The sequence below is a fragment of the Centruroides vittatus genome, unplaced genomic scaffold (assembly GCF_030686945.1).
Source record: "Centruroides vittatus isolate TY-2023 unplaced genomic scaffold, ASM3068694v2 contig_401, whole genome shotgun sequence".
Classification (NCBI taxonomy): Eukaryota; Metazoa; Arthropoda; class Arachnida; order Scorpiones; family Buthidae; genus Centruroides; species Centruroides vittatus.
This window is the reverse complement of record NW_027122216.1, coordinates 1,610,922-1,628,033: the sequence shown is the minus strand read 5'-3', so window position 1 is coordinate 1,628,033 and position 17,112 is coordinate 1,610,922. Positions and strand designations below refer to the sequence as shown.

At 30.1% G+C, this 17,112-nt stretch overlaps 1 protein-coding gene across 1 annotated transcript in view; it reads left to right on the top strand.

The window, feature by feature from the left end:
* The window catches only part of udt (protein undicht), a 50,209-nt gene that overhangs the window by 22,522 nt on the left and 10,575 nt on the right, over positions 1–17,112 (top strand). Inside the window, exons 8-13 of the mRNA XM_067271876.1 lie at positions 9,138–9,243; positions 14,850–15,066; positions 16,254–16,318; positions 16,383–16,472; positions 16,548–16,787; positions 16,855–16,961. Of these exons, the coding sequence (XP_067127977.1) occupies positions 9,138–9,243; positions 14,850–15,066; positions 16,254–16,318; positions 16,383–16,472; positions 16,548–16,787; positions 16,855–16,961 (825 nt within the window). The remainder of the gene's footprint in view (positions 1–9,137; positions 9,244–14,849; positions 15,067–16,253; positions 16,319–16,382; positions 16,473–16,547; positions 16,788–16,854; positions 16,962–17,112) is intronic.

Here is a 17,112-nt window from a genome sequence, read left to right as displayed (position 1 = left end):
TATAAACAAAATAGTTAATAAATTTTATTCAATTACAAAAATTATAAATCCCTAACATTTAAGTCTCTAAATATCTTTATTTCTGAAATTCAAACAAACTTACACGTTTCATAAAACGCATTTGATTTGGTTTTGAATATTTATGTTCTGTTTTGAAGCATTTTATCAAATTTTATCCGAGGAAGAACTATTCAAAAGTTTGAAAACGTTTGTGATAGACTATCTTTTCAAGAAATACATTGGTAACAGGTTCTAGATATAGTGGCCAGATATCGTGTTGATTTCACCCCCAGTGTTAAGGTGATGTTGAACTTCTTATTTAAACTTATACATGTTGGCTTCTTAGTAAATCATCATTTAAACAGTAAGATGATGTATTTATTCTTTTATGACATAATTACATTAATAATTTAATGTTGCACTATGATATAAATAAATTGTTTATACAATTAATGAAATATATATGTTACTGCTAAAGCTCAAAAGCCGTTAATGTGTACATTACCTAGCTAATCTCCAGATTAACTAGGGTGATCCGTTAAAGTTTCGAAAATTGTTTCATTTCTCAAATTACCTACTAGGCACTCGGTAAAGTGAAAATAAGATCTTTGCTGGAACAACAGCAACGTTTCTGTATACTTAAATTAACATAATATTATTTATTTAATTTTCGATATCTAAAGAATCAAGTTAATACAATCAAACAATTAACAAATTATTTGATAAAATCAATTATCAATCAATTAAAAACCTGTAATACAAAAAATCAAACAGTTTAAAATATTATTACAATTAGAGAAATGAATTTGCAAAACATATGATAAAATTGTGCTTACTTATTAGTGCAATCTAAAGATTGGTGACACTTTGAGTTACATAGCAATTGGTTTTTGCAAGAAGCATACCTATTTGTGGTACATTTAGATTTGCTGTCACATTTTCTGAAATCCTGCCCGGTACCAGGGTATTGTTTTATTGCTGTTTGATGTAAAGATATTTTGACAACAGAGACATCTTTCGTTAAAAATCTCTCTTTACAAACACTGAATTTAGATTTTGCATACAATTGTTTTAAAATACCCATTTTAGTGCCACGTTTATAAAAGCTATCCTCTGTTTTACTAAGAACTACAGCTAAAATTGAGTGTGCATCAGTTTTTGCTCTGTCTTCTTCAGGAAGTAGTAGGGAAAGGAAATGAGAGAAACAAACTTTTGAATTTTAATAATACGGAAGCTGTTAATGTCCAGATTACCTAGGTAAAATGCGGAAAACTTTTAATTCTGCTTGTTATCGGATCAACCTAGTTAATCTGGAGATTAGCTAGGTAATGTACACATGAACGGCTTTCTAGCTTTAGCGGTAACATATATATTATATATATATATATATATATATATATTTAATTATCAATTATCAATATAAGGGAGTGTTGTTGTTATATTATATGTTAATTTAGGCTTGATTTCTGTAATATAAAATTATTTATTTTCAAGTTATTCTATAAAATTCTCATAAAGATGCTTTGTAAATGTTAGTTTTCTTACCAATAACTGCATGTTTAAATAAATATTATTTTTCAAGTCTAATGCCAACAATCAGTCTCATGTATTTTTAGTAGTATTTCTTGTTCATCTACAGGGAAAATAGAAATTTTAAACTAAATTAAACAAAAATGACATGTAAAAAAACAAATATAGAACACAAAAATAACTAAAAATTAGCAAAAGAAACAAAATTAAAGTTTAGTTTCAGTATATATTCCAGTGATGATCTCAAATGATATAGTTTAAGAAATAAATGAAAATTTCAATAGAAACTTATCTTTCTTTTTAAATAACAATCATATTAAGTGCATTGTACACTAGATATTAAAAATTATCAAAATATTCCCATTTTCATTATATTAATTTTGATAATTCATAATTAATTTGTGCAGAATCATATCAAATGAGACAGACAGACAGATAGATTAGAATTATGCTTTTCCATTTGCTTAGTAATGGTATTAACTTTGTACATAAAATATTACAAATCATCAATGTGTATCAATCAGCAGCACCTGCAGATTCTAAGAAATGGAGGGCACAAGCTATAAAGAAGAGCATTGTAAGTACTGTACTGTACATTACATAAAGTATACAATATATATAGTATGTAATATAACATATTATAGTATATTACATAGTATATATATTATATACTATGTATATAATACATATATGAGGGCTATTTTTTAAATAAGGTCCGTTTATGAATGAGAATGATGCTCAATTGCAGCAGTGTGCATGAGCATCTGCTTTCAGCATGCTTTGCGCATGTTTAGATGCCATTTTCAGCTGTATCGTCTGTCTGTGTGCTGAGCTGTAAAAGTTTATAATGCTTAAGAAAATTGAGTCACCCGCCAACTGTAAGATATGATCCGTTATTCGATTTCAGCACGAAAGATCATGGTAACTGTCTTTTGGGACAGGAAAGGGACTTTGTTTAGTGGATTTTATACCAAGAGGCACAACAATCAAATCTGATGCTTATTGTGTGAAAACTCCGCCGTGCCATACAAGACAAGTAGCGTGGCCTAATGTCTTCTGGCAGCAGGTGGCAGATTTCTTTGAAGTCGGAATTTAAAAAATTTTTGAGTGGTATGACAAATGTTTGAACAAAAATGGAAATTATGTAGAAAAGTAGATAAAAGTATGTAGAATATGGAAAAAAATATATTTTAACGATATTTACAGTATTTTTCTTCTTATCGAAAAACCTTATTTAAAAAATACCCTTCGTATATATATTATACTTTTTTGTACTCTTGATTAATGCAGTTAGTTAATTCCTCAATGCTACCGCATATATCAAAATTGAATTAATCAAATACACTGGTACTTTCATACTCAACTGAACGATACCACTAGAACAAATTTTTTTGTTAATAAATATTTTATTTTAATTTTGTGATAAAAATGAGTAACTAATTTAAAAATGAAATGAAACCTTAAAATTTCATTTCATTAAAAAAAAAGGGCAACTAAACAAGAAGGACATGTGCCCCAAGATGTACTGTACAAGCACCCCTGGTTTCAATTTATTTTTTTAAAGTGAACCTACTAAAAGATGGAACATTTTGAAAAAATAATATAATACTCTCTCACTTTTTTTTTTCATGGAATCACTATTTTAGATGACAAACTCTCCTTCACAGATCTCTACTATAGTCATATTTGAAGTATTGTAAAGTTTTGTGTGAATAAAAAATAAATTCTTGTGAAACTCTTTATAGGAATTTAAAAAGATATGTAGTAAGGTACATTAAGTTGACATGAAATATCAATTTCATCTTACTATAAATGGCAAAATATTTGTTTAAAAAAATAATTTTTAACCTGCCGTTATCTGTTCTTAAGTTTAGAGAGATAGTGACAAAGTAATTCCTGTATTAATTTAGGATACAATTTTCAAACCTTTTTGAAATGTTTCTTTCACTTTGTAGTTGAACATTCACACAGTCTTAGCAAGCCTGTTCTATTTGGCAGATTATTAATTATCTATCTCTATCATTTACAGCATTTGAAATTATTAAGTCATCTGAACATTATTATATTTAAGTTGTCGTAATTTATTATATTAATATACAATTTATTTTTAAAATATTATTTAAAGATATAATTAATATTTCTAAATTTACTATTTATTCATATCATTATATGATTCTTTTGTACTCAACCTTATATTTACATAAGTATTTTTGTTTTTAATTAATTTCCTAAAATCTTTCAAAAAGCATTATATTAATTGATAAGATTCATCTGATGAATTAATACAATTTTTTCTGCAAGCTTTTGAGAAATTCATCTGAACTTTCAGAAAAATTATTTTAATTATTAAAGTAACTAATCATGATTGATTTGCTACTATTATATTAAATATAATCCTTACTAATTAAGTATAGAAATAAACTTAAATATAAATAATTTATTGGATTGGACACAAAAATAATGATCCAATTTTGCTGTTATAAATAGCTTATTAAAAGCATTTGCATAACTGTTGTATTTCTAACCAAATGGATGTAAACAAATTGTGTTTATCTTCTAAAAAAACATTTTTTAATGGAAGAATTGTTAAACTTGAGATCAGCAAAAATATTTTTACAATAATCACAAAATTTTGAATTTTTTTCCCTCAAAATATTTGCAATTGTCTTAAAATTTGAGGAAAGCTCATTAAAAATTGTACATATTTAGAAATGTTTTGAATATTTTTTTTTAAATACATGAAAACTACTACATATAGTATTTAAATACTATAAAATAATATTTTAATACTATTTTTAAGTACTATAAAATGAGTAAATGATAAAATTTTGGTTATTTTTTTTATAAATTTGATATAATTTTTGATGATTCAAATTTGAAAGAATTTTTAAATTATTTTATTTACTTCTAATTAAATTTAAGTATTAATTTACATATAACAGAAATTAAATTTAATTTCTACTACAGTTACATCACAAATATGATTTAAATGAAATATGGAATTCGTTTAAAGTAGAAGAAATTTGCATTTATTAAATTTCTTTTATTAATGTTTGTCAGAAATAGTGTATAAATAAAAAATCTAGTATTTGGTAAATGTACAAAGTCTGATATTTACAAATGAGTCATCTGATAATATGAACAAAGTTAATGTTATTACACAACATAAAAAGATTATTCAAAAATTCTACCTAAATACTAAATATTTATTTTATTAAAACATATGTTCTTCAGACATCAATACATGATAGATTTATTACCATAGACATTTGCAAATATTATATGCTAAACAGTGGCATGCAGTGACAATTTTCAAAAGAGAGCTGTGAGAAAACCCTATTTTCTTCATACATTATAACAATTATTATTTAAACACCTGGAAAAATTCATTTTATTTGCACATTATTGGCATGCTAATTTTACTTTTCCAGCTGTGTTATGTATAATAGAGGAAAAGTATGATGATCAGTATAAAAATAACTACTTTTAAAGGATTTTTAAATTTTTGGATTTGGGACCTTGAAATGTTGAGAAATGCAAAATATTTGGGAGTTTTTATGGATGTATGTTAGTGTGGGGGGCATGATTTTGTTCACCCTCTTTGAAGCTTAATAACTCATGTCTCTTCCATCAAAAATTTCAGAAATTTTGCAGGGTGGTTTGTGTATTAGGAGGATTGATGGTATTAAATTTTGATGGTTAAAGGGTCAATGGGGTGGGGAGATAGAGGAGGGTTGTGTCATATCTCCAGTAGGCTGGATTAATGGTGATTTTATTTGTTATTAGCATTTACAAATTTTTTATAAAACCCATCTCTACCCTTAAAATTAAGCTTTTTTCCATTTATAATAATTAAAAATATAAAAAGTTTTTAAATAAAATAGAATAGCACAGAAATTGTTGATTGTCTTCACTCTGCTGTGACGATTCACTTAGATCAGCTGCATCATTCACAGCATTCAACAGCATTATGTTTCTCTGTAAGGGATCCACATCGAAAGATAATGCAAACTTTTAAGTGTTTTATGATAAGAGAAATACAAAAATCACTAATGCAATTTTGTTTTCAATAAGCATGAGATAAAATTTCTTATTACAGAACTTCTTAGATGTGCACAAAACACAACAGTATGACAGTTTTCACATGTCTGCAAGCTAGTCTTGTCAATGAGTCAACTAAAAGAGCCCTGAGAGGGTGTTCAGGTTGATTTGTGGAAGAGTTGAACTCAATGTAAAGGAGAAGCCAGATGGGAAAAATACATATTTTACAAGTGAAAGGTTTCAAATACAAATGCATTAAAAATAATAATTAGATAGTACTTTAAGGAATTTAGAGAACTAGCCTAGTCCTCCTAGTCCATGCTACTGATGCTACACCATGAATACATTATTCATTTACAAAATAACAGTAGTACATATGTTTATAAGAGCTTTGTTTATACAGAGGTTGGACAAAATAATTCAGTTTCACACAGTCAAATTGAACTCTTCCTGAAATGAGCCATCCCAGGTACCACCTTTTTTTCCTCATTTGTGTAGCCTGTATCACTGTTGAAAAACTTCATTACTTTTGCTGTTGAAAACTCTATTTGCCTGTTTTTGGAGGATTAAAGGAGATCAATTGTTGGTGTGTTCCTAGTAGGAGGTTCTGTGATCCAAGTTGATGGGTATAATGAGATCCACTGTCTTTGAACACATATTGGATGTAAAGACAGACAAAACATCTGCTGACAGAAACAGCTGTAGTCAAAAGTCAAAGCTGGATTTGAGGGACAGAAGAATACTTTGTAGAATTATAATGACGAAACATAAAACTATAGCAGTGCAAATTGTAGCCAATTCTGATCTAAGTGCAAAGATACCAGTATCAACACAAAACTATTAACTATTGTGAGAATCTGAAAATAAGATTCATTTCATTTTTAATTTTAAATCAATGTAATATTTTGATGTTAAAATTTTATACTTTTCCACTTTTTGAGAGAAATTAAGAGAGGATAAGGAAATACAGTTTCCTTTCCCAACCGTTTTACTTCCTTTAAAAATTAAATGTCATATCTAATGACTAAACTCTAACCCAACCCGACTCATGATCACATGACAAAAACTTAACTCCTCACTGGAGAGAAATTTGAGTATTTAAGGGTTTTACGTGCCAGACTCCAGGCAACTATATCAGTTTTATTTCAGTTCATCATGACCTTTAACTTTGTGCTTGGTCTCCTTTTGTTTTCCCACCTTCTACCTAACGTACCACTCTACGAATTAAAGAACAAATTGTATAATGAGGTATTATATTTATTATACTGTAAACTCTCTCTTGAAACCTAAAAATTTTAGAACTAGAATTAACTGATTAGATTTTAGGTTTTGTATTCATTTTGTTCTTATTAAATTTTATTTTGTTTTATTATTTAAATGGTCTCATTTTGAAATAATTTATACGTTGAACGCTTTATCATAAGACCCAAAGTCCTCCACCTCGGATCTATTTTAATGAAATTTTATTCTCACGAGGCAAGATGCGATTTGCATTTCTTGCCTGGTGTCAGGTCCTGATAATAATGAAGATTTTGCAATTCTCGAAAAAAAAAAAAAAAAACTAACCATCCATTGACAAAGTGGGCAAGTTTTACTGACTTGTTGCTGATTACAGTTTGATAGATCATCTCTATCGAACTCTGCTTCTCACACTATTATTAGATCAAAAACATTTGTCAAAGTTAAATTAAAGCTTTCAGGTTTTAGAATTAGTTTTATATGTAAAGGAGAGATTCAGCTAGCAGTACACTGTATAAAGATATCAATTGAGGGCCTCGATAACCAAACCTTTGTTGATATCACAAACTATCAAACAGGTGCACAGAGTACAAAATATGGACATCAGAGACATGGAAACGTGTGATGTGGTGAGATGAGTCAATTTTCTCTGTTTCCCACTTCTGGTCATGTTTGTCTGTAGATCACTGGGTGAAGCTTACACTGTTGACTGCCTTAAACCTACTGTTAACACTTTAACTGCCATCTGACATGCCAGCTGTCATACTAGTTAGGGCCTCACAGAGCCATCCAACTGCCAGCCGTCGCCCAACATTGCTATAACCAATGTAGTTTCACTCAAGGTTAAATTATCCTGGCTTGGTAAGATGATGTTTTACATCCTAATGGTGGCTTCTTGCGGACGTCTGTAAAGTTGGTCCGACCGCCGGCCATCATATGCCTCACAAAGTGGTCTGATGGCCGGCTGTCGTAGTTTTTTTTAAATAAAAAGCTATTTTATATCTAATAGTGTTTTTTTAATAGTGAATAGTTAAAAAATGGAAAAAATATCGAAAACTAGTTTAATTATTCTTTTTTCTTACATATAAAGTAATTAATATTAAATATTTCGTGGTCTTATAGTCTCTGGTTTCAGGCCATACGATGGCCAGTCATTGTTGATACATATTTTTATCTTCACCCTACTGACTGTTATATAATACCCTTCTATTTATATCATAATAAAATATTAAATATCAAATTTTCTCGTTGTGGCCTGAAAAAACGAAAAATATCATATTACAGTTAGCCTGATAAAATGCAGAATATCATATTACAGGTGGCAGTTAACGTGTTAAGCATAGTGGAGGCTCTTGACCACCATGCTTGACAGTAGTAATATCAATCAACTCATTGGGTCCTATAGTTGTCCTCAAAAGTAAACTAACAGCCTAGAAGTAGCTACATATTCTGAGTAACCAACTCCATCCCATGATCCAAACTTTGTTTCCAGATGGTGATGCAGTCTTTCAGGATTGACAATGTTTGAATGTCAACTAATACAGGTTGACATTCAAAAATCCAGCAACCTCTGGACCTGAGGAGCGCTGGATTTTTATGGTTATATATGCTGTGTATAGGCTGTGAAAGGCATTATAATAGAAAATGACGACGAATATAATCCTTTAAAGAAAGAAAATTAAACACCAAATGAAAAGCAAATGAAATTTTAATATTCATCAACTAAATAAAACAGTTCTACAGAATTTTAGTTAGGTGCCTTCAGAAAACAGTGGTGCGCCAATGCAAAAATGCGCTCTGAAATCCATGCCGGAAATCTGAAGGAATTGGATTATTGATGGCTGGATTTTTGAATGTCAACCTGTAGTAACATTTAATTGTTGCTTCTTATAAACTGATATTGTTCTATAAAATAACTCAAATAATATAGAAGAGAACTTTTTCTGTGAGAATAATTATATAATGTTTTATATAAAATTATGATAATCGTTCAAAATATTAAACATTTTTACATGCAACAGAGATTTTATACTTTTTTGCATTTGAAACATTTTTTAATTTGAAATTGGTTAAAAAAGTTCATACATTTGTACATCTTTTCAAAAAAAAAAAAAATTGAATTTGAAATAAATTTTGGTAACGAAAGAAATGTAATAACGAAAATCTATTTAAATATGTAATAGACTACATAACTTGTAATGTAGAAGTGTTAAAAACTTGAAATGATTTTATTGGATTATTTTTTTATTTAAACTTATTAGTTATATATTAAAATGGAATAATTTTTAATGTAATGAAAAATTATAAAATTATTTTTTTTGAATCAGATTGGCAACAGAGATGATGACTTCTTCATATCTGTCTCTATTACTGCTGAATGTAATGTATTAAATGGTCCTCAAGATGGTCCTGAAAGGCTACATTTAGAACCAGGTAAGTGAATAATCTTAGTATGGAATTGTTTATAAATAAGTACTTTTAAATATAAGTTATACAATACAAATTTGTTTTACTAATAACTTATTATTTTTTTTATTCCTCATTATAAAATCATAAGATATTGACTTACCATTATACAGTGTGGAATGGGACACTGGGCAAACAGGCAATTCAGATGATCATAATAAGTGGGGCTGGTCAGAGCTGTGTATTTAATTTTGAAAAACAAATCATATTTTTGTTTATGGAACTGAAATTATTTGTTGTAATAAGAATAAAATATCAGATTAAGTTTATTTTCTTAAAAATATTTAAAATGAAAGAGATGTGATGATAAAAAGACAAAAATGTCCATACAGATTTAGAAAATAACTTTTATCTCTTATGGTTAATGTAATATCTTGATAACATATTTTTTTATATAATCCTATATGATTTAAATGATGATAAAGTTAATTTTCATATCCATATTTTTTATTTGAACTAAAATTTTAGCTGAACTGATAAAGAAACTTCCTCCTGTATCAAAATAGTCTGATTTAAAAAACTTTCAGGTTTTGATATGAAACCTTTTCTTGAGTGAGAAGACCTTTATGAATTTCTTTTATGAAGTGTTTTTTTTTTAATACACTGAAATCTGTGTAAACAGGAATTGCATTGTACTGTATATTTGTTTCTGTTTTGAACAGGTTCGGTAATTTTAAATCTTCAAATAATACCAGATAAATGTTATACAGTTACATTCATTTTTATAGTAAAGTCACTTTTATATGTATATAAGAAACATTTTATTACTAGATTTCATCCAAATTAATTCAAACTAATTCCATCTGAAGATGGACCTATTCAAATGCAGAATTGAGAAATATTTCATTCTAAAAAGTTCTTGTTCCTGCTGAGTATTTGAATGCAAAGAGTTCTCACGTGTGATCCTTCTGAATTCATATGATGGTCAGGGTTCCTATGCACCAGGAAAGTCAGAAAAAATCAGGGATTTTCATTAGTGTTCAGAAAAAGTCATGGAAAGTTAAGAAATATATCAAAAATTGTGAAAAACTCAGGGAATTTACCTCCTTTGCTGCCTTGTTGAATTTTTGCTGTCATTATGCTTGTCATTAAGTGTAGCCATCTGCAGGCAATAAGGAGTAATATGGTGCAATACAACTTAAGGGGTCCATTTTCAGGATCCAAAATTTCTCCCAAGCATACACAAAATTTTTCCAAAAATTTACAAAGTTCAAAAAATGATAAATAATACCATTTAAATTAAAATTATTTATCATTTTTTATTTTAATAATTCTGTGTAACAAAACAATTTCTGATTTTTTTCCAATTTATTATTTTATAAAGTTCAGGAAATTTATTAAGAGGCAAGTTTAATAAATATATACTTTTGTACAGTGGAACCTCACTTAACGAGCATAATTAGTTCCTGAATCTTATTTGTAATGTGGAACACTTGTTAAGCAAAACAATTTTTCCCATATAAATTAATGTAAAATATGATAATGTGTTTTATGCTGGAAAAAATACTCAAATATTTTATGTAAAATGTTTATTCAAAGAAAATTATACAATATACATTGTTAAGGAGTGTGAATCATCATCATCATTTCTTCTAGTGCAGAAATGATGATGATGAATGAACCAACCTGGAATGTCAATTTGATTTGTAGAAAACAAAAATATTCAAAATACAGTAATTTCTAATATTTAATTATAGCCTTTACATAGCCCAAGAATTTGGCATATCGTTTGGCATGTTTATTGTATAACAGGCTATGGTTGTTGATGTTTATATACATATACATATATACATATATATATATATATATATAATCGAGATGGCTTGATAATAATAATAATAAGTGCAGAGCTCAAACAGTTAGTTGAATGTTGCAATTTGGTACACAGTTAGGGTACATCATGAGAGTGCACACTAAGAAGGGAATTTTAGAAATCTTCGTGGGGGAGAGGGAGAGGGTTAAGGATTACCCTGAAGAACTCTGCTTTACTGTACTATTTTAGATGTGGTTTTTTGTATTTTTGCAGGAACATATTTTTTAGACCAATCTAAAAATCTCTAATTAGTCTTGGAAGAGGGGAGACCTAATTTTTGCACCTAGTGAAAACAAGTAAGATCGGGTATAATCTAATAATCTTAATCTTTGCTCTCATTACTTTTTGCCTGAGCAATGCCAGGCTCATCTGCTAGTATGTAATATCTCTGAACAGAAGTTTGGAAAAATGTGTGATTACAAGTAACACAAAAATGCTAGCGAAACAAGCGCTAAACACAGAATGATGTAGTATGCTCACAATCTGGGACTCTCTTCGTTACTTGTTATGTGAAATGTTGCTTGTTAAGTGATTCATTTTTTTTTACAATTTGTTTGCTTGTTATACGAATTACTTGTTACAAGAGGTGCTCTTTAAGCAAGGTTCCATTGTACATGGATTATACAGGATTTGTCAATGAATAATAAATATTTGCTTTTTTTTTTTCCAAAGCCGTGTAAGTTTATGGTTGTGGATTATTAACAGAATAAATTACTTTAATTTAATAAAACATTTTATTTTTAGTTTTAATAATTTGGCAATTATAAAAAATATATAACTGTTAATTAGAAAAAATAACTAATTAAAATTTGGAGAAGGAATAGCATATGTGGATAGTAAGTCAAATGCTGTTTTATTTTGTTAATATGCCATATTATAAGAATCACAAGATTCAGGGAATTTGTGCAAAGTTGATCGGGAAAAGTCATGGAATTTAAAACAAAAATTTGAGTAGAACCCTGCATAGTAAACAAGCCACTTTGAGAACAAAAAATTATTGTCTCATTCTTTGGAACTTTGGATGGTCAAGGTAGTTCAGGCATCAGCTTACTGTTCTGAGGAACCTGGATTGAATCTGAGAGGCAAACTTCCCAAGTATTTTCCATGGATGATACTTCCTGGATCTGCCTTCCTTCAGGGTTCATCCTTCTTTATAGTCACTCCTGTAAGCTTGATGAAACTTGTGATAAGGCTTCCTTAGTGTCCACAGGATGGAGAGTTAAAAATACACAAAACGTCTTATTCTTTCATCAGAAATTCTAATTACATTACAGTAATGTAGAGACCATGTTATTTTGTGATTTGGCTTTTTGAGGCATTTTAATATTCTAATTAATCATTAACTTCAATTCCTGTAATTTGTCAGTAATGGTAATAACTCTTTTTCAAATACTTTGTACTATTTAGTTAGTTACTTCTGTACAAGGCAAATTGTCAGCACTATATTACCTTATTCTCAATGTTTTCACAAATAGTATTCATTGCTTTCTTTCAAAAACTCTATTCTTGGAAACTTATTTTGATTCTTGAAAGATCTCTATTTTTAAAAGTATGTGGGGGTTGTCTTCTCCTTCGTAACAGAACTTCCAAGCTTGAGATATATTAATAGTATCCTTGGAATTGATACAGTTAATATGTAATCCAGCTTTGTATATTTCAAGAGTTTCTAGATATTGGATGTGTTCTATGCAGTGTGAGAGTCTGATCATTTCAGCATTGTGAAGGTTGGCTCTTATGCCGGGGTCGAGGCATAAGTGGATAGGGTGGTGGTGTCTTTGTTATGGTCGATGTCATATTTGTGTCTGCGTAGACGCTTGTTGAGAGAGCTTTTCATGGAACCAATATACACAAGCTCTCTTTCAAACCTGTTGTCCCATAGTGGCACAAAGTATACACTCGGAGCAAATCTTTTGTCCATTTTGTCCTTGCAATTGTGCAGGAGGTCGTATATAGTACTAGGTCTCTTGTATGCAATCTTTTTGTTTGTATATGTTGCAATTTCTCTGTAATAGAGTCGAGGTGGTGGTTATATTCAACAACTGCTAGAGACCGAGTGTTATTTGAGTTGTGAGTGCGTGTATTAGTGTTGTCACTAGGATTTACTTGTGGAGAATAGGCACACGCAATGTTATAAATTAATCTTTGACCATACCCGTGTCGGATGGCTATGTTCTGGATGTGCCGTAATTCAGACAAGGTGTCTTCAGATTTGGAGTGGTGCATGAATGCTCTTTTGATTAGGGCCCGGAAGGCAGTTATTTTGTGTGAGAAGAGGTCTGCTGAAATGGCTGGGATGAATAATGGAGTATAGCATGTCTTGTAATGGACCTTAGTTGATATCCTGCTGCAATCTATCAGACGACAGATTTCAAAGAGAGCTTGTGTATATTGGTTCCACGAAACACTCTCTTGACAGGTGTCTATGTGAACACAAATATGACATCGACCATAACAAAGACAACACCATCCTATCCACTTATGGCTTGACCCCGGCATAAGAGCCGACCTTCACAATGTCAAAATGATCAGACTCTCACACTGCATAGAACACGTCCAATATCTAGAAACTCTTGAAATATACAAAGCTGGATTACATATTAACTGCATCAATTCCAAGGATTCTATTAATATTTCTCAAGCTTGAAAGTTCTGTTATGAACGAGAAGACAAGCCCCACAGCTGTATTTAATGTACATTTCCATCTCTTTATTTATGTATATAATTTTAAAAGTATTAATTCTGCCCAATTAATTCTAACAAAGACTGTGCCATTTCTCTGAAAAGGAGCGGTGACTGTTATACCTGAACATTATTTTGTCTACAAATGGAATCTAAATTTTCTGCTTTATCGAGGATAAAGTATGTTTTTCTTAATCATCTTCCATTTCATGTTAGACAGGTTTCTGACTTAGAAAATCATTCTGTTCCAAAGTTTTCTCCATTAAGCAGGTTTCCATTTTATTCGAGTTCCATTTTGGACTGATTTACTATATTTTAATATAATTTTTAATAGTATTTTAGAATCCATATAACATTTTTGTTTTTGCTGTTATATACCAAAATCCTTGTCAGAGTAGAATAGAGTAGAGACATGATTCCCGCCTTTTTTTTTTTTGGACTGGCAACGGTTGCCATTACAAGAAGAGGGTTGAGGAAGCGACTGTTGGAATTTGGATGGATAAACACTGGTTGGTCATCTGACCCGCCGTTGATGAGTGTAAAGGGTAAAGGTTGAGGTGGGAAAAGGGGAGTTGACTCTCGGAATGTAAAAACGAACGGATAGACGGGGTTGTCAAGAGGTTCGCCCAGGGATGTTACGCTATCTGGATAGTTTGTTAGCAGCAGAAAATATTCATTGAATTCAGCTTGGACATCAGTTAATGCATCAAAGCTTGAATTGAGATGGGACCCAGGGCTCTGTTTGTTCGGCATCGGAAGATAGCTACCAGCCATCAACCATCTAAATCATCACAAGGTGTCTTTCTGACAAACCTGATCAACGGTTACTTCTAATCGAACTTTCGGAACTTTATCTGATGTTATTGGTGCACCTGGTCAGTCACCAATCGTGTACACATTCTATGTTTTAAACTTCATTATCCTTCTCTATTATTCTTAGTTTCTATTATTAATTAGAGCATTATACATTCTATCAGAAGAAGTATAATGCTATAACTATTTATTTTCTCAGTTAAATTTGGTATAGTTTGCAGATAGTAATATACAAATAAGGAGATACAAATCTTTAATTTAATTTCAGTGAAGTCTGAATCCATTCCACCAAAATGTAAATTCCCTGACAATTATAAAGGTGTTTGGATTAACACAGCAAATTTTGATGCAGAAGTGACTATTAATGAAACCCATATTGTGGAACGTTGGAAACCTGACCAGGGAAGAGAAAAAGAACAAGTTTACATCTGCCACGAAAGAAGGGATAGTCGTTATTTATTGACAAGACTTGGAATAAATGGATGGTAACGTTAATTTTTAAAAGCAGTTTATAAAAAGAATATTTATAAATGTAAATTTATTTGGAACTAGCTGACCCAGCCACGCGTTGTTGTGGCTCAAAATGTATCTATTATAAATATGTAACACTTCTCCCTTGGGGGAATTTCAAAAAATCCCTTCTTAGTGCACAGTACATTCTCTTGACATACCCTATTAAAACACAATCAAAAACATGTTTAAAATAGTATAATAAAAACAGTAAGCCTTCACAGTAAGCCTTAATCCCATCCCTCTCCCCCACAAAAAAATATCGAAAAATCCCTTTTTAGTGTATATTCTGTTGACGTACCCTATTAAAACGCAATTAAAAACGCAAAAAATCACATGTAAAATAGTATAAATAGAAACCGAGTTCTTCACACTAAGCCTTAATCCTGTCCCTCTCCCCCGCACGGAAATATCGAAAAATCCCTTTTTAGTGTATATTCTCTTTATGTAACCTATTAAAACGCAAAAAACCGCATGTAAAATAGTATAATAGAAGCCGAGTTCTTCATGGTAAGCCTTAATCCTGTCCATTTCCCCCGCAAAAAAATATCGAAAAATTCCTTTTTAGTGTATATTCTGTTGACGTAACCTATCAAAACGCAATCAAAAACGCAAAAAACCGCGTGTAAAATAGTATAATAGAAGCCGAGTTCTTCACGGTAAGCCTTAATCCTGTCCATCTCCGCCCAGCAGTGGGGGGGATTTCGACATGTATATTATATAAAAACACATGCATATTCGAATGCAACATTGTGTCAAAATTTCAAAGGAATCGGTAGGAACAAACGAACGTTATATTTTATTTATATAGATAGATAGAAAATGATCTGCTTCAGTCCATTCTCACAGAAAAGCATAATGCCTCACAGAAAAGCAAACTTAGGTCGTCGGAAGTTAGTGCCATCTGTTGGACATAAAACCCTTAATCCATATATAAATACAATTTTGAAAGGAGGAAATGGTGGTCTTCACATATGCCAAAAACCTTCGCAGGAGTGTATTAAACAACTTCCCAAAGTTTCATGGCAATCGGATAAATGGTGTGGTAATGCATGAAGGACAAACAGACACACAGACAGACAGAGAGACATTCGTTTTTTATATATATAGATTAAAAATGAATAAAAGATGGAAGAAATATAAAGTTTTTCTTTACTTTCAGTCAACAAGATTTTATCTGCTTTGATTTTGTTCCTCGTCATCACAACATTATACGCTACAGAAGGGGTGAGTGTAAAAGTTTTATTATAATTTTATTTTATTTTATTTAAAAATCTCTACTGTTGCATAGCTAAAGCAATGATAGGGAGTGAATTTTCAACTGTTTGTTCCTGGACAATATTTCCAAATAAAGCAAACTGGAAGTATGATTTATTTATTGGTAAGAAAATTTTTTCATCATTCAAAATATTTTGTCAAAAAGCTCAAATACTGACAAATAATTTACTTTTCTCAGCAAAAGATCCTGTTTCATTAAAATGTCCAATTGCTGGAAAATTTAAATTTGAACAGAAAGGAGATATCTTGTTTGAAACAAGAATACGAGGTGGAGTTACAGACATACCACGACCAAATGTTTACTGTAGAGAAAATATTTCAGATTTTTCTGTTTGTGACAAAGATCAAAAAATCATTATGATAGATGCAGACTACTGTATTTCTGTGGATTATTATGGTCGACCTTTAGACATTTACAGTGAGTATTTTTCATGTTTTATTAGTTTGCATATATTTATGACATTTATGATAGTTGTATTATTCAGGTGAACCTGACTACAAAATGAAATGCATTGGTTTTTGGAAAGAAAATTTAAAATCATATTTAATAACTTATGATGAAGAAGATGCATACAGTAGATATAGATGTTGGGTAAATATAAGTTTTTTCAAAAATATTATTGATATATGAAATACTCTTTTAATTAATTTATCAGTTTTGTACAAGATAAATTTTGCCTTTTGATTACATGAATATAAATTAAGATTTACTATAGATATTAAAATTAAGAAATTTTAATATC